This window comes from Salvelinus namaycush, unplaced genomic scaffold (assembly GCF_016432855.1).
Source record: "Salvelinus namaycush isolate Seneca unplaced genomic scaffold, SaNama_1.0 Scaffold1094, whole genome shotgun sequence".
In the NCBI taxonomy this organism is placed as follows: domain Eukaryota; kingdom Metazoa; phylum Chordata; class Actinopteri; order Salmoniformes; family Salmonidae; genus Salvelinus; species Salvelinus namaycush.
In genome coordinates, this window is record NW_024057780.1 from 7,501 (window position 1) to 35,203 (window position 27,703).

Sequence of the window (27,703 nt, forward strand, 5' to 3'; positions counted from 1 at the left end):
CAGGCATACAAAGAGAGACACACAGACAGACAGAGAGAGACACACAGACAGACAGACACAGAGAGTGACAGAGAGAGAGAGAGAGACAGAGAAAGAGAGAGAGATACAGAGAGAGAGACAGAGACAGCGACAGAGACAGAGAGACAAACAGAGCGAGAGAGAGAGCGAGAGAGAGAGCGAGAGAGACTTTGACTTTTTGTCTTTCTTTACTGAAACATTCTCATTTCATTTCAAACTCGCCACCCCCCCCCCCCCCCAAAATAAAAAAACCAAAATATAGCCTGTACTGCATACATGTACCATACTCACCTTTCCATCTACCAAATGATACAAATCACCATACACAAAAACAATACCCACTACTACAACCGTATATCCAAAACATCTTCCCCAGCTGTACAGACAGCCCCCCCAACACACCATATCTCTTCAAACATCTCCACACATTTTATCATTTTATAGAACTCAAACTCAAGCCTAAGGCGCACAGAGACCATCCCATTAAACAGTAGTAAAGGGTCTGTTATCCCCCCACCTTTGACCCTGTTTCTCCTTGTTAGCCAAATAGCTAACTTTGCCTGAGCAAACAGAAAATTCAACAACACACATTTTGCTTTCTCCTTACTCGAATACCTGTATCCCATTATAAACATCCCAACAGCAAAAACCACCCCCAACCTCTCACACAGACATTCCAACAGAGACATTAATGGCATTAACCTGGTGCACACAGAAAACACATGAATCACAGTTTCTTTCATTTGACAGAAAGGACACCCCTGCCCAATTCCCGGATCAACCCGTGCCAACCAGCTGTTAGTGGCCAGGGCTCCATGAAGAACCCTCCACTGGAGGTCCCCTGACCTCTTTGGTACTGGGGGTTTGTAGAGCGCCCTCCATCTAAACCCCACCATACTCTCCACCCCACATACCCCCTGCCACTGATGTGCCTTCACTCCTGTTAGGCTTCTAATGTTCCTAACCTTAACGCAGAGGTTGTAGAGGGCTTTACCTCCCACCCCCTCAAACTCCCCCAGGCTCGGAGTGTTAAAATCTAACAAGTCCTCCAGACCCCCTTGCCAGTCTCCAGTCTCTGCCGTCACCTGCAGTGGCGGAAACATTGGTGGCCCCTCTCCCTTTGGCCTCTCAAACACCCCCCTTACCTGCTCAGACAGTGCCTCCTGGACCTCCTCCAGGAATCTCTCCAGCAGCCTAAGAGACGTTATTCCTGTTTGTTGAGCCAAGACCTCCGGGGTTTTCCACCCCTCCTCTCCCAGCATTCTCAGGTCACCTAGCCTTTGTACACCCCCTGCCATCAGTTGCCTCTGCAGGGTGGCAGACTGAACCGATCTCAAAGGGATGGCTGGGTTGTGGAAAATAGGCTCCTCCCACACCCACTGCCCAGGCTCCACACCCCCTTCTCGTGTGGGCCTTAATAGCTGCCAGGTCCTCAGCACCGCAGAGTAAAACTCTGAGAGACCTGCTGTACTCAGCCTCTCCAGCTTCATGAGGAACAGCTGCCGGTCCAACCCTAATCTGCCAGCTCTCCTCAGCAGTGCGCATGCTGGTTCCCTCCAGCCAACATCAGTATGGTACAGCAGTCTCTGCACCGCCTTTAGCCGGAAAGCAGCCATCCTGCTCTCCAGTTCCACCAGGCCCTGTCCTCCTTCGTGGACGGTCATGTACAACACTGCTGCCTTCAGCCAGTGATGTCCCGACCAAAAGAAGTCCACCAGCTTGCGTTGCAGGTCTGCAAGCAGACCGGCGGGGGGGTTGAGGACAGCCAGTTTATGCCACAAGGAAGATGCCACCAGGTTGTTAATTATCAGCACCCTCCCTCTATATGACACTTGAGATAGGAGCCACCTCCACCTGGCCAGTCTTGACACCACTGCCTGTGACAGCCCCTCCCAGTACTTCCTGACCCACCTCTCCGAGCCCAGGTACACCCCCAACACTTTAAGCCCTTCACAACCCCACTGCAAACCCCCTGGAAGGAGAGGAGGAGCCCTATCCCCCCATGCCCCACATAACAGAGCTTTGCTCTTTCCCCAGTTTACCTTAGCTGATGAAGCTCCCTCGTACACCTTCAGACTGGTCTCTAGTTCCTGCATATCTTGCCCATCCCTGACCATCACAGAAACATCATCTGCATATGCTGAGACTGCTATTCCTGTCACCACACCCATGCCTGTCCAGCACACTCCCTGCAGTCTCCTGCGTAGCAGTCCTAAAAAAGGCTCAATGGCTAGTGTGTATAGCTGCCCAGATAGAGGGCATCCTTGTCTAATGCCCCGTCTCACCCAGACTGGCCTACTGAGCCCCCCTCCCACCTTAACCATACATGACGCCCCAGCATACAACAGCTTCACACAGGTCACAAAACTCTTCCCAAACCCAAACACAGACATCACATTAAACAGATACTCATGATCCACTCTATCAAAGGCCTTCTCTTGATCTAAAGAGACCAGTCCAAAGTTCACATTAGAACCTCTCGACAAGTCCAACATGTCCCTAATCAAGAACAAGTTGTCCGTGATTGAGCGTCCCGGTACACAATATGTCTGGTCCTTGTGTATTATAGAGTCCAGATGGGACTTCAGTCTGTTAGAGAGGACCTTGGCAAAAATCTTGTAGTCCGCACAGAGTAATGCCACAGGCCTCCAGTTCTTAAGTTCACACAAGTCCCCTTTTTTGGGCAGGAGAGTCAGAGCCGCCCGACGGCAGCTCATCGGCAACTCTCCTACCCCGACGCATTCACGCAAGACGCAGAAGAAGTCCTGTCCAATTATTCCCCAGAATTTTTTGTAAAACTCCACTGGGAGTCCATCGACCCCCGGTGCACGACCGGGGGACATCTGGGTTACGGCCTCTGCCAGTTCATGTGACAACAGAGGAATGTCCATTTCATCCCTCTGTGCCCGAGAGAGCTTAGGGAGTCCTGCGAACAAGACCTGAGCACACATAGGATCACACATTTCTGCCCTATACAATTCAGTATAAAACTCCACAGTCCGCTCCCGCATCTCCCCCACCACAGAGGTCACCCGCCCATCAGAGAGCCGTAAACAATGCATACCCTTGGCTTCACTGCTCTGTCTTTCCAAACCAAAGAAGAAGGAGCTGGGAGCATCCATCTCCTTGAGCATGGAGAACCTAGCTCTTACAAGTGCTCCCTTTGCTTTAACCTGGAAAAAACTGCCCAGGTCCCTACGTAATTCGGCTAAATTAGCCTGGAGGCCTACATTGCCTTGCCCCACCATCTCTACCTCCATCTCACTAATACACCGCTCTAGTTCCCCCAATACTCTCCTAGCCTCTGAGGATGAGAGAGCTGTGTACTGTTGACAGAAAAGCCGAATTTGCACTTTCCCCACATCCCACCATTGACTCAGAGACTCATACTCCTCTCTTCGCTGCCCCCACCTTTCCCAAAAAGTCTGGAAACCTGAGCAAAAAGTGGCATCTTGTAAGAGCTTTACATTGAACTTCCAATAAGATGCCTGCCGGGGCCCTGGTGAAATAGACAGCCGAGCCATGGTTATGTGGTGATCTGAAAAACCCACCGGGAGAATGGTAGCGCCCAACAGCCTATTGCTCTGATTCCTAGACATGTAAAAACGATCAAGTCGGGCTGCACTCACCCTAGCCCCAAAGACCTTCACCCATGTATACTGTCTTGTGTTTGGATGTTTAGTTCTCCAAACATCCACTAGGTCAAACTGATTAATGATGTCCCCTAACACTCCCACTGACACTGAATGAGGCTCTTCCCCATTTCTGTCTTTTGTAAAATCCATTGTACAGTTCCAGTCACCTCCGATCACCAGCGTCTCCTCAGGCGTTACTTGTGAGAGTTCCTGTCTAAGACTCCCAAATAGAACCCCTCTTTCTCTCCCTGTGTTAGGCGCATACACATTTATAAAAACAAAACCCATGCTGTGAATTTCTGCTTTAACAACAAGCAACCTGCCCTTACACACCTCCTTTGAGGAGCAAATTTTTACAGACAGACCCGGTGCAAAAAGGACTGCCACCCCTGCACTAAGATTTGTCCCATGGCTCAACACACTTGCCCCTTTCCACCAGAGCCCCCAATCGACTTCATTCAACACATCACTATGTGTCTCCTGCAGAAACAACACATGTACTTTCTGTTGTTTTACATATTCACCCAACACACTCCTCTTTCCCGCATCTCTGGAGCCATTTATATTAAGCGAGCCTACCCGAAGAGTCTCCATAAGAAGTGGGAGAAAAGCCAGCAGAGAAATAGACCAATAGCAAAGCTCAAAAAGCCCCAGTGTCAGAAAGAAATTAAACATTTAAACAGTGTCTGAAGGTAAACCTTTACGCACTGTTGTGACCCACTTCCTCAACGTAAACCGTTTCCTGGGTGAGAGGACACCATGCCCCTCATTTCTCATAGCATGTTGTACTGATCTTACAAACTTTCTAGGATCAGGAAAAAAAGCCTCAAGATTAACTTTTTTCCCCTTAGTCTCATTCAGGAACCTTGTCAGTTCTCTCAACGTGTACTTAGACCCCTCTGGTTGACTGGCTGTCAGCTTCGGGCCAATTGAAGAGGAGTCTGAAAAAAATAACTCCTCATCCTCTTCCTCAGACTCACTTTCCTCCTCTTCTCTATCTCCCACCCTGACCACCTGCCCTTTCTCTCTGGTTAGGGCCTCACCCACAGCAACTGGCAACATTTCCATGGTGCCTTTGTCCACACCCTTTTTCCTTTTCCGCTTGACACCCTCCTCCTCCCCCCCTAATCTCTTACACTTCCCCACTATACTCTCCTCATCCACTAGAATAACCTGACTAGACCCAGTATCATCTACACCACCCTCCATAGCATGACTAGGCCCAGCATCATCTACACCACCCTCCATAGCATGACTAGGGCCAGCCTCAGCTACCCCACCATCCATAGCCTGACTAGACTCAGCCTCTGCTATACCACCATCCATATCCTGCCTAGACCCAACACCCTTTACACCACCCTCCATAGCATAACTAGGCCCAGCCTCAGCTACCCCACCATCTCTAGCCTGACTAGACCCGGCCTCTGCTTCCCCACCATCTCTAGCCTGACTAGACCCAGCCTCCACTACCCCACCATCTCTAGCCTGACTAGACCCAGCCTCAGCTACCCCACCATCTCTAGCCTGACTAGACCCAGCCTCCACTACCCCACCATCTCTAGCCTGACTAAACTCAGCTACAGCTACCCCACTATCTCTAGCCTGACTAGGCCCAGCCTCATCTACACCACCATCTCTAGCCTGACTAGGCCCAGCCTCTGCTGTCTGCATCTCCTTACCCCCTGCACTTTGACCTCGATTTCCCCCACTGGCGCTTGTGCCCTCACCTTGTCTACGGCCTTTGTGTGGGCACGCAAAACTCTTGTGCCCCAAATCCCCACATTCAAAACACCGGAGACTATCTGTGCTGGCAAAACCTGCATAGAGCCCCTCCCCATGTCTCACTTTAAAGTGCACATTTAGCTGTTGCTCGTTGTTGTTCAGAAACATAAACACTTGCCTCCGGAACGAAACAACGTGCTTAACGGCATCTGCCTGAAACCCTGCTGACAGTACACGGAAACCGCTAGCAAACTTACCAAAACGACTCAGCTCTTTCCTAATTTGATCATCCGTAATAAACGGAGGCAAATTTGCCACTACAACTCTTGTTGAAGGGGTAGAGAGAGGTGAAATTGACACCAACACATCCCTTACAAATATTCCGCTAGCAATTAGCCTACCAACCAAATTAGCCCTTTTCATGAACACAACCACAGCTTTGTTCATTCTAGAAGCAGAATGTATAAACTCAGCTCCTACCTGTTCGCCGACCGCGAGCAGAACCTCCTCCACCTTAACTCCGTTCTCAGGAACACACCTGAATCCATGCTGTATCGACAGCGTCTCCTCCGCGCTAGGCTGAGAAGCCATCGCGCACACCACACCTTACAAACTCCAGGAAAGTTACTCTGTCCTCTTCCACCCTAACTTTGAAAAAAAAACTTTGGATACCGCTAAAACAAATACTGCATTAACCCTCCACCATAGAAAATAACATGTAAAGAAAAGAATCAAGAAAGTTAGTTAGGATAGAGCTTTCCACACCAAACACTCAAACTCCAAAAACACCCAGCATGCACTGCGAGAGCGAGAGAGAGAGCGAGAGAGCGAGAGACAGAGACAGAGAGAGAGCGAGAGACAGAGAGAGAGACAGAGCGAGAGAGAGAGAGACAGAGCGAGAGAGACAGAGTGAGAGAGAGCGAGAGAGAGACAGAGCGAGACAGAGCGAGAGAGAGACAGAGCGAGAGAGAGAGAGAGGGAGCGAGAGAGACAGAGAGAGAGACAGACAGACACAGACAGAGACACACAGACAGAGAGAGACACACAGACAGACAGAGACACACAGACAGACAGAGACACACAGACAGACAGAGACAGACAGACAAAGAGAGACAAACAGACAGACATAGAGAGACACACAGACAGACAGAGAGAGAGAGACACAGACAGACAGAGAGAGAGAGACACAGACAGACAGAGAGAGACACACATACAGACAGAGAGAGACACACATACAGACAGAGAGACACAGAGAGAGACACACATACAGACAGAGAGACACAGAGAGAGAGAGACAGAGAGACAGAGACAGAGACAGAGAGAGAGACAGAGACAGAGACAGAGAGACAAACAGAGAGAGAGACAGAAAGACAAACAGAGAGAGAGAGAAAGACAGACAGAGAGAGAGACAGAGAGAGAGAGACAGAGAGAGAGAGAGACAGACAGAGACAGAGAGACAGAGACAGAGAGACAGAGAGAGAGAGAGACAGACAGCGAGAAAGACAGAGACAGACAGACAGACAGACAGACAGACAGACAGACAGACAGACAGACAGACAGACAGACAGACAGACAGACAGACAGACAGACAGACAGACAGACAGACAGACAGACAGACCTGGTGGCGAACATGGCCCTGAGAGAGGAGAAGGTGGCGGCGTCCTCCTTCAGAGCCTTCAGCTCGTTCCTCAGCTTCATCATGGTCTCTGTCACCATGCACTTCTCATTCTCATACTTGCTCTTTAGATTAGCCAGTGCCACCTCTGCAGTCTGGAATAGAGAGTGGGTTAAGTTCAATTCAAGATATCAGATTTTAAACATGTGGTTTCGACTTTATATCTCTACCAAAAAATGTAATGTTCTATGCAAAGGAACATTGATCAAACCTGTTAGAGAATGCTCAAAACAATGTGATAACATTCCCAGGTAGTGGCCTAGTCCCAGATCTGGAACCAGAGGTTCTCAACCCTAGTGCTCTGCTCACCTGTTTGTTGGCTTTGAGCACCAGTCTGAGCGTGGCAATTTGCTCCCTCTTGGTGCTGAGGAGTGACTTGAGCTTGAGGATTTCCTCCATGCAGGCCTCCTTGTCCTTGTCGAACAAGGGGGCCAGCTCCCGGGCGGCTGCCCTCTGTCGAGACAGCTGGAGGGAGCGGTCCACGGCCCTCTGCAGGTGTTTGATCTGGTCCCTGATGATGGTGTTCAGGTTGTAGATGTTCATGGGCTCCTTACGCAGATCTCCACTTGCCTCGGGAGGCACGGGGGAGGAGGAGGTAGGGCCGTTGGTGCCGTTGATGACCGGGGAGCCCATGAGGGTGCGGGTTGGGCTCCCCTGGCTGCCTGGTGCTGGGGACTCCCTCCCTGTTTCCCCGTTGTCCCCACTGGGGGGTTCTTTGGAGGGCGAGTCTATGGGGCTCCATGGGGCCTCGGAGAACCCTGCGTTGATAGCGGCGAGGCGTCTAGCCAGGCGGGGGGAGAGGAGTGCCCGGGGGTCCTCAGAGCCCTTGATGCTGCTGCTGCGGGTATTACGGCTCTGGCGGTAGTAGTCCAGCATGACGCGGTTGGGCGTCTCATTGTTGCAGAGACACACGTGGTGGTAGAGCTGGGCCAGCTCCTCGCTGAATGTTACCAGCTCGTCCTGCGCTGTGTTCAGCATGCTGTGGCTCTCTGAGGCCACACCCGTCGCCGTCTTTAGTTCCGCCTCCAAACACACCACCCTATCGTGGGAATCTTGGCAGCTCTGCTCCAGCCGGTTGACCTGCTCGTCCAGAGCCTGGTCCTTCCCATCGCTGCTGCTCCGCTCCTCCACCTGGCCCTCCACACACTGGTTATAGTTCTCCTTCAGGGCTTTTAGCTCCGCCTTCAGGTCGATCACCTCGGTTACTGCCACCTTGTACTTACACTCCAGGATGTCCATCCCGTGGATGTCCACTTCGTAGTCGCGGTGACAGGGCGAGGGCGACCCGTTGGACTTCTCAGACTCCTGAGCATCAGCCATCTCCTTGTCACTTTGGAGGTGCTTCATGACGTTGACACCCTCGGTGAGGCGTTGGACGTACTCGTGTTGCTCCGTCAGGGCGCTCTGCATGTGCTGCAGCTGGGTCTGGGACTCCTGCAGGTTCATCAGGAGGCATGACTTCTCACGCTCCACCTATAGGTCGGGAGGACATACTGCAGGGTGAGGACCACTCAGACCAGACCAGCATTACCACAGACAGTTTAACGTATTTGTGATCAGTCATCATATCAGAGGAGCTAGTCAGCCATCCCCTATTGGCTGACTATTGGAAGAGGCCCAGGGAAACAAAGTAAAATTAATTATTGAAGAAAGTTTAGAAGCAGTCAAACAGCGAAACTTTCAATGAGTTCAGCAGTACAGTACGCTAGTCCCATAAATAACCCTGTCTGACTAGTGTGTGTGCGTGTGTGTGTGTGTGTGTGTAGGTTGCCATCTGGGACCTCAGATTTGACCTATTAGAACTGTACCACAGGTGAGCTGAGAGATTTCCACTCCACTACTGTGAAACCTGGCAAGAGATCACTTGAAAGAACAGAATATTGTGTCTTATAATTTTGTGTCTGTTCCTGTCCTCTGACCAGACAACACCCTATAAATACAAAGGTACTGCACAGTCCCAGGTTATCTACACGTCTCTACAGACAGAGATAAAGGTAAAACAATACAAAGCTCAATCTGTAAATTCTCACACAGAACTGATCCACTGATTTGTATGCATAGCCATAGCATCAGCAATCAGATATTTCATTTTTCACCCATTGAGAAAAAAATAGGTTTGGGGGCCTCTCAGGAGATATATAACAGGAATTATAATCTTGGTGGTTCGAGCCCTGAATGCTGATTGGCTGAAAGCTATAGTATAGTATATCAGACCATATACCACGGGAATGACAAAACATGTCTTTTACTCTTGTAATTACGTTGATAACCAGTTTATAATAGAATAAGGCACCTCGGAGGTTTGTGGTAAAAGGACAATATACCACGGCTAAGGGCTGTATCCAGGCACTCCGCAATGGCGTTGCAGATAAGAACAGCCCTTAGTCATGGAATATTGGCCATATATCACATCCCCCCGAGCCTTATTCCTTAATTATAAACCACTTTTATGTTTTAGTTTTATACCAAATGTTTATCTCGTATTTTATATGGTTACTATTGAGGTTAAATTGAGTGAGTTTAATGTAATGCTTGTTGGGAACAGATATAAATTACAGCACTGTGAGGATGACAAATTAAAGCAGCCCTCTACTGAAAGCAATTAAGAACCTGCTGTTGTCTACTTTAGGGATAATGGAACCGTGATTAATCCAAGAGGGGACATCCATTTATAGAGACATTCAAACCTCTACAGTAATACAGTTTGGATCCACAAATGTAATCATTCATTTCCCCACTGACCTGAGTAAGAAAAACAAGTAAGCTTTCTATTCATTGCTAGGCATTCTCTTAAACAGTGTGTGTGTGTGTTATCCCTCTGTACTCTTGTCTTGTAAGGGCTTCTATTCCTGTCCTCTGTCTCTAAGCAGCGTAGTAGTGCGGCAGCCTGTCTTTCTTTCTCTGCCTTCCTTCCACTCTCCTCTGGATCCTCCGCCCTGCGCTGCGCTGTCGGACACTAATCGCCTTGACAGGCCTCCCCATGGCACACGCCGTCCTCCTCCACTCCTACCGTTCTACTCTCCCCCTGCTATTGTTAATACATGTCCCCACAATCATCCAAATCAGCCCCCTATGGCCCTTCTGAGACAGAAGTCTTTTGAGTCCAAAACAGCTCTGAAACTAGTCATGTAAAGCCATTGGTAAATCATAATGAGCGTGGTCACAGACTCATGGTCTGTTAGAGAATAAAAGATGGATGACATCTGACAAGCTTTTTTGGGGGGGGGGTCTTGTTCTCAAAATGTCATCACCTTGTCATTGGTTGGCTGCAGGCTGCAGTAGTGTGATGACAGGACGGTTGTTATCAGAGGGCCAGGTTGTTAGGTTGTCCAATGATGCTGGTGAGACACTCCCATTCCTTAATGAAATGTGCTGTGGACAGAGGAGGTCGATAACAGTCTCCTAATGCATTGGGTGTGTAAATCACTGGTTTTGTCTCTCTAACCACATTGATTTGCTCAGAGCAAATGAGGAAGGTGGTTGGATGAAGGATATTAAAATACTCCCTGGTAACAACAAGACCCAGGTACAACCTCCCTTGAACATTGTCACAACAATAACTTAGCCTGGTCCCAACAATAACTTAGCCTGGCAAGACAGGACAAAAGATCTGAGACCAGGCTAACAATCACTCAGCCATAGTAGTGAGAAGAACACACTATGTCTCTCAACTGTTCATCTAGACTAGAGACCCACCTGAAATAGCTGCTTTTTTACTTTCTGCATCTCAGACAGGTTGAGCTCGCTGAAGAGGTCAGACACAGGACCATGCAACCCCTCCCTGGGCAGCCGGTAGTCGCCGTTCATCGTAGCCAATCCCAGGTGTCCATTACAGTGGCCGTTGCTATCCTCATTCCCGTTGGCTCCATTATGCATGGCTGTACCATTACTCCCGACCTCTTCGGTGGCAAATTTAAGCCCGTCGACAGTGGCGGTGAGAGCCAGGTGGGCTCCAGCCCCGTACACACTGTCGCTGAGGGTGATGTGGTGGGCTAGCTCCTTCCTCAGGCTGTTCTTCTGCTCCCTCTCAATTTTCAGGGTGTCCAGAGCCTCTTCCAGCTGGGACTGAGAGATGTCCTTCAGACGCACAGCATCCTCCAGCTGGCTGTTCAGCAGCACCGTCTCCTCTTCCAGAACCTTGATCTCATGCTTCAGACCCTCATACTCCACCTGGTGGAGAGGGGGAGCAGGGGACAGGGGACAGACAGAGGACAGGAGGGAAAAGGGACACACAGATAGAGTAAAGGGGACACACATAGAGGACAGTCAGACAGAAAGGACACAAAGGACACAGAAAGAGGATAGGGTCAAGTAAAGTACATTGTAAGTAGGTTTAAGGTCAGATAAAAAAAAAAAGACTAAAAAGTTCCTGTGCTTGTTGAATGTCCTTCCCTATAAGCATGCTGAAAGTCTGTTGTCAATTCAAAGCGAATTCAAAAATTCTTGTCTTTCAAAATTTGGTCAGATATACTTGGATGTGTAGTGTCAGCGTTTGTTGCTGCCATGTCATGCCTAAGTTTGCTAATCTTGCCAATTAAACAATTATTAAAGTAGTTGGCAATATCAGTCGGTTTTGTGATGAATGAGCCATCTGATTCAATGAATGATTTTTACTATCATTCTTAGTCATTTATCTTGGTTTCATAGTGAAGTTTCTTCTTCTTTTTATTCAGTTTAGTCACATGATTTCTCAATTTGCAGTATGTTTGCCAATCGGTTGTGCAGCCAGACTTATTTGCCATTCCTTTTGCCTCATCCCTCTAATCCCTCTCAACCATACAATTTTTCAATTCCTTATCAATCCACAGGGATTTAACCGTTCTTACAGTCATTTTCTTAATGGGTGCATGCTTATTAGTAACTGGAATAAGCAATTTCACAAATGTGTCAAGTACAACGTCTATTTGCTCCTCATTACACACCAACAAATATTCTTTACATCAACAACATAGGAATCACTACAAAACGTATTGTATGACGTCTTATACACTATATTAGGCCCAGCCTTTGGAACTTTGGTTTTCCTAGATATGGCTACTATATTGTGATCACTACATCCGATGGATCTGGATACTGCTTTCAAGCACATTTCTGCAGCATTAATAAAGATGTGATCAATACATGTTGATGATTTCATTACTGTGCTGTTTGTAGATAGTCTGGTTGGTTGACTGAGCCCTGAGCCATGTTGCAGGCAGTGGTTGCAGTTTGAAGCTTTTTCTTGAGTGGGCAGCTTGATGAAAGCCAGTCAATATTTAAAATCACCCATAAAAAATACCTCTGTTGATATCACATACATTATCAAGCATTTCACACATGTTTTCCAGATACTGACTGTTAGCAGTTGGTGCTCTATAGCAGCTTCCCACAAGAATGGGCTTGTGGCAGATGAACCTGTAGCCATCTTACTTCAACAGTATTTAAAATGAGATCCTCTCTAATCTTTACAGGAATGTGGTTCTGAATATAAACAGTATCAAACAAATCAAACATATGGAAACCACATGTTTGACTCCGTTCCATTAATTTCATTCCAGCCATTACAATGAGCCCATCCTCCTATAGCGCCCCCCACCAGCCTCCACTGGCGTGCAGTAAACCATCAAAAGTAATGGTGTTGATGCTGACCTGGTTCTGTTTGAGGGTGGACACTAGTTTTTGCAGGGTGATGTTCTCCTCCTCCAGCTCAGTGTAGTCCTGTAGGAGTCGCGCCTCTCTGAATTTATACTCCCTGATTTCCTCTCTCATCCTGCTCCGCTGCAGCTCCAGCATCTCATTACTCTGGGAAGGAAAGAGAAGGACTGTCGGGTCATAATCTGCAAGCAATTCAACAGATCAATATATACAGTGTCTTCAGAAAGTATTCAAACCCCTTGACTTATTCCACATTTTGAAAACATGTAAAAACCCTTTTTGGCTAATGTATTGAAAATGAAATAGAGAAATATCTCATTTACTTAAGAATTCACACCCCAATACATGTTAGAATCACCTTTGGCAACAATTACAGCAGTGAGTCTTTCTGGTTAACTTCTTGTGAATAGGGGGGGTGTTTTCACTTTGGAAAAAATCGTGCACAAATTAAACGGCCTCGTACTCTGTTCTAGATCATACAATATTCATATTATTATTACTATTGGATAGAAAACACTCTGAAGTTTATAAAACTGTTTGAATTATATCTGTGAGTAAAACAGAACTCATTTGGCAGCAAACTTCCATACAGGAAGTGAAAATTCTGAAAATGAGGCTCTGTGTCAGGGCCTGCCTATTCAACTGGCTTTTATTTATGGATCTGTATGCACTTCATACGCCTTCCACTAGATGTCAACAGGCAGTAGAAGGTTGAATGGGGTGTCTAGCTTGATGTGAGGCCGAATAAGAGCTTTTGGAGTGACATGTCCGCCCTATCGTCAGTATTCAGCTGCGCGCTGGGGAACCTCACATTGTCTTCTGAAAAGCGTTCGGTATACACTACGAATTGCTCCGGCTCTGATTTTATTGGATTCATGTAACGTCCTGACCAGAGTTCTTATGTGTTTTGCTTGTTTAGTGTTGGTCAGGACGTGAGCTGGGTGGGAATTCTATGTTGTGTGTCTAGTTCGTCTGTTTCTGTGTTCAGCCTAATATGGTTCTCAATCAGAGACAGCTGTCAATCGTTGTCCCTGATGAAGAATCATATATAGGTGGCTTGTTTTGTGTTGGGGATTGTGGGTGGTTGTTTCCTGTCTTTGTGTTTTGTCTGCACCAGCTAGGACTGTGACGGTTAGTTTGTTTTGTCATTTTGTATAGTGTCTTGTTTTGTGTTAATTAAATCATGGAAAATTACCACGCTGCACATTGGTCCTCAGATCCTTCTCGCCTCTCCTCGTCTGAGGAGGAGGACGACTTAGACTGCCGTTACAATTCATATGAGAAGAACATCATAAAGTAGGATTTTCAACCGAGTTTGACCAGTTTATTCGACGTTTATTGGGAATTTTGGAATTTTTCGTTCCAGGCGCCGAGAGTTGATGGGCATGTTCGCGCCACAATGCTAGCCAAAGTTGCTAATTTGACAGAAAAAATGGACATTCTAAAACCAAACAATGATTAATTCTGGAAATAGGACTCCTTGCACAACATTCTGATGGAAGATCAGCAAAAGTAAGAGAATATTTATGTTATTTCGTATTTTTGTGTAATATGTTGGCTCCAACATGGCGGAGAATAGGTGAGCGCTGTCTCACAATAATGCATGCTGTATGTTGTAGTAAAGTTATTTTTTTAAATCTAACACAGCGGTTGCATTAAGAACCAGTGTATCTTTCATTTGCCATACAACAAGTCTTTTATGTAAAGTTTATGATGAGTTCTTTGGTTAGATTAGGTGACTGTCCAAAATATCTCCGGACATTTTGGTGAATTGTTGCTACGTATTCACAATGTATAACCACGATTTGCAGCTCTAAATATGCACATTTTCGAACAAAACATAAATGTATTGTATAACATGATGTTATAAGACTGTCATCTGATGAAGTTGTCCAAAGGTTAGTGATTAATTTGATCTCTATTGCTGGTTTTTGTGAAAGCTATGTTGGCGGTGAATAAATGGCTTTGTGTGTTTGGCTATTGTGGTAAGCTAATATAATTCTATATTGTGTTTTCGCTGTAAAACACTTAAAGAATTGCAAATATTGGCTGGATTCACAAGATGTTTATCTTTCATTTGCTGTACATCATGTATTTTTCATAAATGTTTTATGATGAGTATTTATGTATTTCACGTTGCTCTCTGTAATTATTCTGGCTGTTTTGGTGCTATTTGTGATGGTGGCTGCAATGTAAAACTACGATTTATACCTCAAATATGCACATTTTCGAACAAAACATAAATGTATTGTATAACATGATGTTATAAGACTGTCATCTGATGAAGTTGTTCAAGGTTAGTGATTCATTTTATCTCTATTTCTGGGTTTTGTGAAAGCTACCTATGCGGTGGAAACATGGTGAAAACATGGCGTTGTGTGTTTGGCTATTGTGGTTAGCTAATATAAATACATATTGTGTTTTCGCTGTAAAACATTTTAAAAATCGGAAATGATAGCTGGATTCACAAGATGTTTATCTTTCATTTGCTGTATTGGACTTGTGATTTCCTGAAATTATATTATATGATATCCCTGTCCCGTTAGGCTAGGCTATGCTAGTCAGCTTTTTTGATGAGGATGCTCGGGATGGGTTAAGTCTCTAAGAGCTTAGGACAGCTGTATTGTATAATAATTGCACATTATTCTTTAAAAAAATGATTCAAGCTCTGTCAAGATGGTTGTTGATAATTGCTAGACAGCCATTTTCCAATCAGGGGTGTGAATACTTAGTTGAAGTCGGAAGTTGACATACACCTTAGCTTTACACAATTCCTGACATTTAATCCTAGTAAAAAAATCCCTGCCTTAGGTTAGTTAGGATCACCACTTTATTTTAAGAATGTGAAATGTCAGAATAATAGAGAGAATGATTTATTTCAGCTTTTATTTCTTTTATCACATTCCCAGTGGGTCAGAAGTTTCCATACACTTAATAAGTATTTGGTAGTATTGCCTTTAAATTGTTTAACATGGGTCAAACGTTCAGGGTAGCCTTCCACAAGCTTCCCACAATAAGTTGGTTGAATTTTGGCCCATTCCTCCTGACAGAGCTGATGTAACTGAGTCAGATTTGTAGGCCTCCTTGCTCGCACACACTTTCTCAGTTCTGCCCACAAATATTCTATAGGATTGAGGTCAGGGCTTTGTGATGGCCACTCCAATACCTTGACTTTGTTGTCCTTAAGCCATTTTGCCACAACTATGGAAGTATGCTTGGGGTCATTGTCCATTTGGAAGACCCATTTGCGAACAAGCTTTAACTTCCTGATTGATGTCTTGAGATGTTGTTTCAATATATAAACATAATTTTCCTGCCTCATGATGCTATCTATTTTGTGAAGTGCACATCCCTCCTGCAGCAAAGCACCCCCACAACATGATGCTGCTACCCCCGTGCTTCACGGTTGGGATGGTGTTCTTCGGCTTGCAAGCCTCCCCCTGTCGATATAGGACTCGTTTTACTGTGGATATAGATACTTTTGTACCCGTTTCCTCCAGCATCTTCACAAGGTCCTTTGCTCTTGTTCTGGGATTGATTTGCACTTTTCGCACCAAAGTACGTTCATCTCTAGGAGACAGAACGCGTCTCCTTCCTGAGCGGAATGACGGCTGCGTGGTCCCATGGAGTTTATACTTGCGTACTATTGTTTATACAGATGAATGTGGTACCTACATGCGTTTGGAAATCGCTCCCAAGGATGAACCAGACTTGTGGAGGTCTACAATTTTCTTTCTGAGGTCTTGGCTGATTTCTTTTGATTTTCCCATGATGTAAAGCAAAGAGGCACTGAGTTTGAAGTTAGGCCTTGAAATACATCCACAGGCACACCTCCAATTGACTCAAATGATGTAAATTAGCCTATCAGAAGCTTCTAAAGCCATGACAAAATGTTCTGGAATTTCCAAGCTGTTTAAAGGCACAGTCAACTTAGTGTATGTAAACTTCTGACCCACTGGAATTGTGATAGTGACTGTAAACAACTGTAAACAATTGTTAACAAACTATAACTGTAGCCAAGGGTTTTGTAATGAGTGCGTACTGGCGGCAGAGGAGTCAGGCGCAGGAAAGCAAAGACTGTGTTACAACGGCACAGTTTAATAATAAAAATCACCGTGAACAAAAACAATAAATATATACAATGGGAAAAAACCCTTCGCACGCCAGACATAACGTGCACAAACTCTTGCAATCAACAATTCCAGACAAGGACATGGGGGAAGCAGAGGGTTAAATACACAACATGTAATTATGGAATTGGAACCAAGTGTGTGGGAAGACAAGACAAAACAAATGGAAAATGAAAGGTGGATCGGCGATGGCTAGAAGACCGGCGACGCCGACCGCCGAACACCGCCCGAACAAGGAGAGGGACCGACTTCGGGGGAAGTCGTGACAGTACCCTCCCTTGAAGCGCGGCTCCAGCCGCGCGCCGACACCGGCCTCGGGGACGACCCGGAGGGCGAGGCACAGGGCGATCCGGACAAGGACGGTGGAACTCCTGCAGCATTGAAGGGTCCAACACGTCCTCGACCGGAACCCAGCATCTTTCCTCCGGACCGTACCCCTCCCACTCCACAAGATACTGAAGGACCCTCGCCCGATGCCTCGAATCCAGTATGGAGCGAACGGAGTACGCCGGGGCCCCCTCGATGTCCAGAGGGGGCGGAGGAACCTCCCGCACCTCAGATTCCTGGAGCGGGCCAGCCACCACCGGCCTGAGGAGAGACACATGGAACGAGGGGTTAATACGGTAATCGGGTGGAAGCTGTAACCTATAACAAACCTTGTTCACTCTCCACTGGACATTAAATGGCCCCACAAACCGCGGACACAGCTTCCGGCAGGGCAGGCGGAGGGGCAGGTTTCGGGTCGAGAGCCAGACCCGGTCCCCCGGTGCGAACACCGGGGCCTCACTGCGGTGGCGATCTGCGTTCTCCTTTTGGAGCAGCACGGCCCGCTAAAGGTGAACACGGACAGCCTCCCATGTCTCCTCTGCGCGCCTGAACCAGTCGTCCACCGCAGGAACCTCGGTCTGACTCTGATGCCAAGGCGCCAAAACCGTCTGGTACCCCAGTAAGCACTGGAAGGGAGAGAGGTTAGTGGAGGAGTGGCGAAGCGAGTTCTGTGCCATCTCGGCCCAGTGCATGAGTGCCGCCCACTCCCCCGGCCGGTCCTGGCAATAGAACCGCAGAAACCTACCCACATCCTGGTTTACTCTCTCCACCTGCCCATTACTCTCGGGGCGAAACCCAGAAGTAAGGCTGATCGAGACCCCCAGACGTTCCATGAACACTTTCCAGATCCTAGACGTGAACTGGGGACCTCGATCAGACATTATATCCTCAGGCACCCCGTAGTGCCGGAAGACGTGCGTGAACAAGGCCTCCGCAGTCTGTAGGGCCGTAGGGAGACCGGGCAGAGGGGGCGACAGGACTTAGAGAACCGATCCACAATGACCAGGATTGCGGCGTTACCCTGTGATTGGGGAAGATCGGTAAGAAAATCCACCGACAGGTGCGACCAAGGCCGTTGTGGAATGGGTAAGGGGTGTAGTTTCCCTCTGGGCAGGTGCCTAGGAGCCTTACACTGGGCGCACACCGAGCAGGAGGAAACATAAATCCTCACGTTCTTAGCCAAGGTAGGCCACCAGTACCTCCTGCTCAAACAGCGCACTGTCTGACCGATCCCAGGATGACCAGAGGAGGGTGACGTGTGGGCCCAATATATCAACCGGTCACGAACAGCAGACGGGACGTACAGGCGCCCAGCGGGACACTGGATGGGAGCGGGCTCTTGTTAGGAATTTTGTTAATAAATAGTTAAAACAAATTCTAGCTTTAGATAAAACTATAACTATTTGAACTCTGCATGCCTGGTGAAAAGAGATTTGTGTTGTGGGTCATAAAATAAGCAGAAAGGGTCGTTAAACTATGGTTGAACTGACCCAACTTAGCCCTGAGGTGTTTAGATAAGGCTGTGGGTAACTTTTTAGGTCTTCCATTATCTTGAGTTGTCTGCTAAAGTGGTAATAAATTATAGTGAGCCTTCAGGATAAATGATTATATTGTGTGTCATGTGAGTGCCCTGTGAAGTTGGAATGAACTTTTGAACCTGTTTTCTATTTGTCAGGACAATGAGACTTATTCTGTAACCTATGACGTCATATCTTGTATATAAACCTGTGTTTATGATCAAATGGCAGCGTGCTCCGAGAATAAACACTTATCTAATTTTAATAAGACTGTATCCTGTCTATTTTATGTTAATAAGTATCTTACAAATTCTTATAAATAGACAGATTGAATTTAATGAATGAGTATATTAGAGGAATTATTTAATTCCACTAACAGCTCTGCACGTAACGTCTGCTCAATGTCCGTGTTCAGCTCCCACACTACCGGCGCCACCAGGCAGGAGGCGGGGAGTATGGGAGTGGGATCCATGGGCCGCTCCTCTGTGTCATACAGCTGGGACAATGCGTCTGCCTTCACGTTCTGGGAGCCTGGTCTGTAGGAAAGGGTGAACACAAAACAGGTGAAAAACATGGCCCACCTTGCCTGAAGAGGGTTCAGTCTCCCCGCTGCCCGGATGTACTCCAGATTGCGATGGTTAGTCCAGATGAGAAAAGGGTGTTTAGCCCCCTCAAGCAAATGTCTCCACGCCTTCAAGGCCTTGACGACAGCCAACAGCTCCGGGTCCCCCACGTCATAGTTTCGCTCCTCCTGGCTGAGCTTCTTCGAGTAGAAAGCACAGGGGCGGAGCTTCGGAGGTGTACCCGAGCGCTGAGAGAGCACAGCTCCTATACCAGCCGCGGACGCGTCCACTTCCACTATGAACGCCAAAGAGGGATCCGGATGGGCCAGCACGGGAGCCGAGGTAAACAGAGCCCTCAGGTGACTAAAGCCCTGTCCGCCTCAGCTGACCACTGCAAACGCACCGGGCCCCTCTGCAGCAGTGCGTTCAGCAGTGCGTTGACTATCTGGTTCATACCCTGATAGTCAATACACGGGCGCAGACCTCCCTCGGGTGAAGTGGAGGACCGAATGTACCCCTGACGCAGGGATTCGGAGACATATGTTTCCATAGCCTCCGTCTCCGCCTGTGAGAGGGGATACGGGTGACTCCTGGGAAGTGCAGCGTCTACCAAGTAGATTTATCGCACAATCGTCCCGTCGATGGGGTGGTAATTGAGTCGCCTTCTTTTTGGAGAAGGCGAGAGCCAAATCGGCATATTCAGGGGGAATGCGCACGGTGGAAACCTGGTCTGGACTTTCCACCGTAGTAGCACCAACGGAAACCCCTAAACACCTCCCCGAGCACTCTTGCGACCACCCCGTGAGAGCCCTCTTTGGCCAAGAAACAGTGGGGTCATGACAAACTAACCAGGGTAGGCTTAGCACCACGGGAAACGCAGGAGAGTCAATAAGGAAGAGACTAATTCTCTCCCTGTGACCCCCCTGCGTCACCATGCCCAGAGGAAAGGTGGCCCCCCTAATCAACCCTGACCCTAATGGTCAACTATCTAAGGCATGAACGGGGAAGGGCACAGCCACAGGAACAATAGGGATCCCTAAACTATGGGCAAATTATTTATCTATAAAATTCACAGCCGCGCATGAATCGACGAGTGCCTTATAATGGGAATGCGGGGAAAACTCAGGGAAAGTGACATACACAAACATATGTGCAACAGAGGGCTCTGGGTGAGAATGGTACCGGCTCACCTGGGGTGGCGCCAGAGCGCCCTGCCTGCTGCCTCGATACCCAGAGGAACCAACCCGGCACCGACCAGCAGTGTGCCCTCTGCGGCCACAGATGGTGCACGAGCTGGAACCCCCTCCGGTCTCCCTGCGCACCGCCCCTCCCAGCTCCATAGGTATCGGAGAGGGGGTACGGAGGGATAGAACCAACAGACCCCGATCTGAACGTCCGCGGGTAGCCAGCAGGTTATCCAGCCGGATGGACAGGTCCACCAGCTGGTCGAACGTGAGGGTGGTGTCTCTGCAGGCCAACTCCCGACAGACGTCCTCGCGCAGACTGCAGCGATAATGGTTGATCAGGGCCCTGTCGTTCCATTCCGCGCCTGCAGCCAGGGTCCGAAACTCCAGGGCGAACTCCTGGGTGCTCCTCGTCCCCTGCCTCAGATGGAAGAGGTGCTCACCGGCCGCTCTACCCTCGGGCGGGTGGTCGAAGACTGCCCGGAAGCGGCGGGTGAACTCCTCAAACTGGTCCAACGCCGCATCTCCCTCTCTCCACACGGCGTTGGCCCACTCCAGGGCTTTCCTGATGAGGCACGAGACAAGGGCGGACACCCTCTCACGGCCTGAAGGAGCCGGGTGGACGGTTGCCAGGTATAAGTCCAGTTGTAATAGGAACCCCTGGCAGTTCGCAGCCGTCTCATCATATTCCTGGGGAAGGGAGAGACGAATCCCACTGGGACCAGGAGAAGGAGGGGCGCGTAATGGAGACACCGGTTGTGCTGGTGGAGGCGCTGGGAGAACGCCCTGTCTCTCCCAGCGGTCCATTGTCTGGACAACGCGGTCCATGGCGGTGGAGCATTGCTGCGTGCTCCCGAACGCGCTCCTCCACCCCTATACCCGGGGTACCTGCTCCTGCTGACTCCATAAGTTTGGTCCAGAATTCTGTAATGAGTGTGTACTGGCGGCAGAGAAGTCAGGCGCAGGAGAGCAAAGACTGTGTTACAACAGCACAGTTTAATAATACAAATCACCGTGAACAAAAACAATAAATATATACAATGGGAAAAAACCCTTCGCACGCCAGACATAACGTGCACAAACTCTTGCAATCAACAATTCAGGAAAAGGACATGGGGGAAACAGAGGGTTAAATACACAACATGTAATTATGGAATTGGAACTAGGTGTGTGGGAAGACAAGACAAAACAAATGGAAAATGAAAGGTGGATCGGCGATGGCTAGAAGACCGGTGATGCCGACCGCCGAACACCGCCCGAACAAGGAGAGGGACCGACTTCGGCGGAAGTCGTGACAGGTTTTCAAGCCAGCCATCTTTTGGCCAAATAGCGGATGCTGCCTTCATTAGTGCAGGATTTAGGAACTGGAGAAAAGCCATTGAAAAATTCACAGCACATCAAAACTGCCAAACCCACCACCACTTTGTAACTGTAACAGCACACCAACTAAATCCAACCAGTGTCCAATTATCCAGCGCGTGGGGTAAACAGCAGGAGGACGCAAGGCATTGCTTGATGAAAATTGTTAGTTCAGTGAGGCATGTAGTAAGACAGGGACAAGCCTTTAGAGGCCACACGAATGACAGTGGGAATTTATACCAGCTTTTGAAACTTAGGGCAAAAGAGGATGATCCCATTTTACTAAATTGGTTAACAGAGGGTACCACAATGTACACAGGCCTCAAAGCACAGAAAGAAATTCTGAACATCATGGCCAATACAGTCATTCGAGGCATTGCAGCTGAGATTAAGTCTCTTCGGATTGTACAATTTTCAGTAATTGTTGATGATACTCAAGATGTCTCTGGTGCTGAACAGGAGAGTGTCTGTCTGCGTTATGTTGACCGTTTATTGGGCTATACAGGGTGTAGGAAACAACAGGCGAGGGCATTACGAAAGTGGCAACTGATGTGTTGTTGATTTGCCCATGTCTGCCTTACGTGGGCAGAGTTACGATGGTGCCTCGAACATGGCAGGAAAATACACAGGTGCACAGGTAATTGTGAGGAGGCAGCAGCCATTAGCCCTCTATTTGCATTTTGGAAATCTGATTACACAGGCTGCCTGCTCAGCCTCCCCACTGATCCGGGATTCCCTTGCTTGGGTCCATCAGTTAGGTGTTCTCCATGTCCAGTCAGGAAAGTTTAAGAGCAGGTTTGAATTTTTTTTTTTTTTTTTTTTTTTTTTTTGGGGGGTGGATCAGCTTAATATTGCGGAAAGAATGTTGCTTCCAATGTAATTGTCTGCATCATTTCCAATCCCCCATATTTTTTTGGGTAAATATATATATCCATTCACGTATGCATACATATACACATATATACATACACATACCTACATAGACATACATACTTTTTTAAAGAGTATACCTTTATTATTATTCCCCGCAAACCCTACCACCGATCCCCCAATTGGAGTAAACTGATAAACATTTCTGTTTTTACCTTCAATTTATACATCTTATACACATTTTACAGACACAGTCTACTTTATAATAGTTCTCTCTTGTTTGTTCTTAGTCCTTCCTCTATTTCTGTTGTCCATCCAGTTTGATTTCCACTTGTAACTGTGCTATTTCACAATAGCTCCGCACCTATACACATTTCACAGATCCCGTATGCCCTACATTGTTTATCTTGTTATTAGTCCCACCCTTCAGCTCCACTCAACCTTTCCCATCTATCTTCCAACATCATCCATTTCGGATTTTTATTTGCCATATATTTTTCAACTGTGCTGTGATGCTTCACAAAAGATTTGAATCTTCCTATTCTCATAGCTTCCACGGATTGTAAATTAAAAATAAACATTTTTGCTAAAATAATTATTATATTATTGATTGATTGACTATGGCTTTTCAAATCCCCCAGTATTGCTATCTGTAGCGTTAGTTCTACGCAAATGTTGCAATTCTTCAACCATTCCTGGACCTGTGACCAAAAACGAGCTACATGCGGACAATACCAAAATAAATGGTCTAATGACTCTGCCTCCTCACAGCAGAATCTACAGAGCTGGGAAGATTGTATCCCCCATATATATAACATTCTATTAGTTGCAAGAATTTTGTACAATAATTTAAATTGAAAAATTCGAAGTTTTGAATCCGGCGTTGTTTTGCGTATCAATTCATACACCATGTGCCATGGAATGGGTACATCGAAAATCTCTTCCCAACTATTTTGCAATTTATATGGCACAGCTGTAAGTTTTTTGATCCTTAAATGAAATTGGTATATGTTTTTATTTATCACACTTTTCTTTAACCATTTATGTTCTTTAATATAAGGCCGACATACAAGTTCCTTACTTTTATCCCCTTCCACCTGCCTCTTCCATTTTTGTGGTAATGCTGCAATTAATTGGTTGTAATTTTGGGTAGAGCAGACATTTCCATATGTCTGTGTTAGCTGCATGTGTGACATTACTCCACCAGTCCTATTTATGATATCATTCACAAAAATTATACCTTTTTTAAACATTTCTTCGATAAATACAGTTTTTTTATCAATTACTATATTTGAATTTAACCACAAGATTTGTTGTACTATTTGTTCCGTCCTTTCAGGTGGATTAAACTGAAATTGCAACCAACTTTCTAAGGCTTGCTTAAAAAATAAAGATATTTTGGAGATTATTTCCTTTTCAAGCAACCGAAAGTGAGCAGGTGTAATCTGAATAAAGGGAAAAAGGCCCTTCTTGAACATAGGATGAGACATTCGTACCAATCTACTAGAGAACCAGTTTGGATTTAAGTATAACTTTTGTATGACTGATGCCTTTAGTGAGAGGTCTAATGCTTTAATATTTAATAATTTCTGCCCTCCGAATTCATATTCGTTATATAAATAGGCCCTTTTAATTTTATCTGGCTTGCCGTTCCAAATAAAATTGAATATTTTTTGTTCATATAATTTAAAAAGCAGGTCACTAGGTGTAGGCAAAACCATAAGCAAATAGGTAAACTGTGATATGATTAAAGAGTTAATCAGGGTGATTTTCCCACAAATAGACAGGTATTTTCCTTTCCATGGTAGCAAGATCTTATCTATTTTTGCTAACTTTCTATAAAAATTTATTGGAGTGAGATCATTTCTTTCTTTTGGGATTTGTATACCGAGTATGTCCACATCACCGTCAGACCATTTAATTGGTAAACTACATGGCAATGTAAAATGTGTATTTTTTAGTGATCCAATACGTAATATGGTACATTTATCATAATTTGGTTTTAATCCAGAGAGGATAGCAAATGTATCTAGATCCTCTAAGAGGCCGTGGAGAGATTCTAGTTGTGGTTTTAAAAGAAAACATGAATCATCAGCGTACAATGACACCTTAGTTTTTAGGCCCTGGATTTCTAATCCCTTAATATTAATGTTTGATCTAATTTTAACAGCTAACATTTCGATGGCAATAATAAATAGATATGCCGATAGTGGACAACCTTGTTTTACTCCTCTAGATAGTTTAAAACTTTCTGAGATGTAGCCATTATTTACTATTTTACACCTAGGGTTACTATACATAATTTTTACCCATTTTATAAGAGATTCCCCAAAATTGAAATATTCTAGGCATTTATATATAAACTCCAGTCGTACTTTATCAAAAGCCTTTTCAAAATCAGCTATGAAAACCAGGCCTGGTGTCCCCGATATTTCATAGTGTTCTATTGTTTCCAGTACTTGCCTTATATTATCTCCAATGTATCGTCCATGTAAAAAACCTGTCTGATTAGGATGAATAATATCTGACAAAACTTTTTTTATTCTATGCGCCAAGCATTTTGCTAGGATTTTTGCATCACAACACTGAAGTGTAAGAGGTCTCCAATTTTTTAAATGGACTGGATCTTTATATATACCACTTGGGTCCTGTTTCAGTAATAATGATATCACACCTTCTTGTTGCGTGTCTGATAATCTATCATTTATATAGGAGTGGTTAAAACAAGCTAATAATGGTCCTTTGAGTATATCAAAAAAATGTTTGTATACTTCCACTGGTATGCCATCCAGTCCTGGAGTTTTCCCATCCTTAAAGGCCCCAATTGCATCAAGTAGTTCCTCCTCTGTAATTAGGCCTTCACATGAGTCTTTCTGTACAGATGTTAATTTTACATTATTATTAGGGAAAAAATCCATACAATTAGTTTCAGTTAGTGGAGATGGAGGAGCCTGAAACGAAAATATATTCTTAAAGTACTTTACTTCCTCTTTCAAAATATCATTTGGTGAATCATGCGTGACTCCATCATTTGTAACAAGTTTTAATACGTTTTTTTTGGTAGCATTTCTATATTGAAGATTGAAAAAGAATTTGGTGCATTTTTCCCCATATTCCATCCAGTTCGCTTTATTTTTGTAATATATTACACTGGATCTTTCTTGAATAAGTTCCTCCATTTCTTTTTGTTTTTCCTCTAACTTATTCTGTGCCTCTATGGTACCGTTTTTATTGTTATCTAACTGTACTGTTAGTCCTTCAATTTCCTTTGTTAATATGGACTCTTTTGATCGAAATTGCTTTTGTTTTATAGATGAGTACTGAATTGCATGGCCTCTAAAGCCACACTTAAAAGTGTCCCATACAATATGGGGATCTGCTGTACCTATGTTATGTCTAAAAAAGTCAGTTATAAATTCTTCTGTCCTAGTTCTAAACAATTTATCATCTAGTAGGCTTTGATTAAATTTCCAATATCCTCGCCCACGTGGAAATTCTGTAAGAGTAATATATATGCCAATTATGTGATGGTCCGACCGCATTCTGTCCCCTATCAAACACTTTTTAACTTTTGGTGCCAGAGAGAATGATATAAGAAAGTAGTCAAGGCGACTAGCTTGATTAAGCCTCCGCCATGTATATCTCACTAGGTCAGGGTATTTAAGTCTCCATATATCCACTAATTCCAATATATCCATGACATTCCTGATTTCCTTAAGTGCCTGAGGGTGATAGTTTGTAGTGTGATTTCCTTTCCGGTCCATAGAGGTATTTAAGACCGTATTAAAATCTCCCACTATAATAATAGAGTCTAGTGTTGCTTGTAGAGTTGATACATTCTTATATATATTGTCAAAGAAGCTTGGATCATCATTATTCGGACCGTATAGGTTAATAAGCCATATATGTTTATTGTCCAATAACATATTTAAAATAATCCATCTACCTTGAGGATCTGTTTGGACAAGTTGCACATTTGGATCAAAGTTATTATTAATTAAAACCATCACCCCTTTTGAATTTCTTTGCCCATGGGAGAAATATATTTCGCCCCCCCAGTTCTTTTTCCACAAAACTTCATCTAAAACTGTCGAATGGGTTTCCTGTAAACAGTAGATATTATAATCCTTCTCTTTTAGCCAGGTAAATACTGATCGTCTTTTCTTATTATCTGCTAAGCCATTACAATTGTAACTGGCTATACTTATTTCACCACTTACCATAATGAGACACACCTTTCAATTATTTTTATCAAAATATATGTTTGTAAACGTCCTATTAAAAAGTAACATAATGATTGAGTGTCTATATAGTTGTACCATGACATTTGCATCTCCACTAAGCAAACCTCCAATTGGTCCCCACTATTCCACCCGCCAAAAGCCCCCATCTCGAGTTGGGTTGTCATCCCAATGACCGGCAGACCACCCCCGACCCCCCGCATCGCACAGCCCCGGACCGACTGGGATCCATCCTTCGAAAAGTGCACACAGCGCCATCCACCGAACCGAAGCAGATCCATTGCCAAATGCATTTCCATCGCCCTCACCTCTATTTTTATTACATATTGCTGTGAATCATCCTCTATAGTCCCTAACATCTTTTACTTCTTCCTTCGCAACAGTTGTGGGATACACACATACACCCACACACATTCAGCCCTTACCCCCACACAACCATAAGCTCACCCTCTCAACAATTGCACCATCCCAGAGCCCAACTCAAGATGGATCATGATTTACAAATGTACTTGCAGTTGCAGCTGCATGAGAAGGCCTGCAAGACCGCGCAAAAAATGAGCATAAATGTAGAGATTTATTTACCATTGTCACATCCTAAATGATGGAGGTCAAATGTACACCTTCTTCCTGAAACACCCACAATACGGTCATCCATTTTGACCATGTTCCCAAGCATCTCCATGCAGTCCGACTTGATTTCGTGCCACCAGGGCCACAATAATATACCCCCTCTCTGAATGTCCGAGTGTGACCCCCTCCCCATGGGTTACTGCAGCTAGTGTTGCCAGCACTGCCACTGCCTGAGTGGGGGCACCCCACCGGAATCCC

At 45.8% G+C, this 27,703-nt stretch overlaps 1 protein-coding gene across 1 annotated transcript in view; it reads right to left on the minus strand.

Annotated features, from left to right (window-relative positions):
* Nucleotides 1–27,703, minus strand: part of LOC120035689 (protein bicaudal D homolog 1-like) — a 62,472-nt gene that overhangs the window by 5,060 nt on the left and 29,709 nt on the right. Inside the window, exons 4-7 of the mRNA XM_038982251.1 lie at nt 12,679–12,831; nt 10,747–11,220; nt 7,360–8,523; nt 6,994–7,145 (exon numbers count right to left, since the gene is read on the minus strand). Of these exons, the coding sequence (XP_038838179.1) occupies nt 6,994–7,145; nt 7,360–8,523; nt 10,747–11,220; nt 12,679–12,831 (1,943 nt within the window). The remainder of the gene's footprint in view (nt 1–6,993; nt 7,146–7,359; nt 8,524–10,746; nt 11,221–12,678; nt 12,832–27,703) is intronic.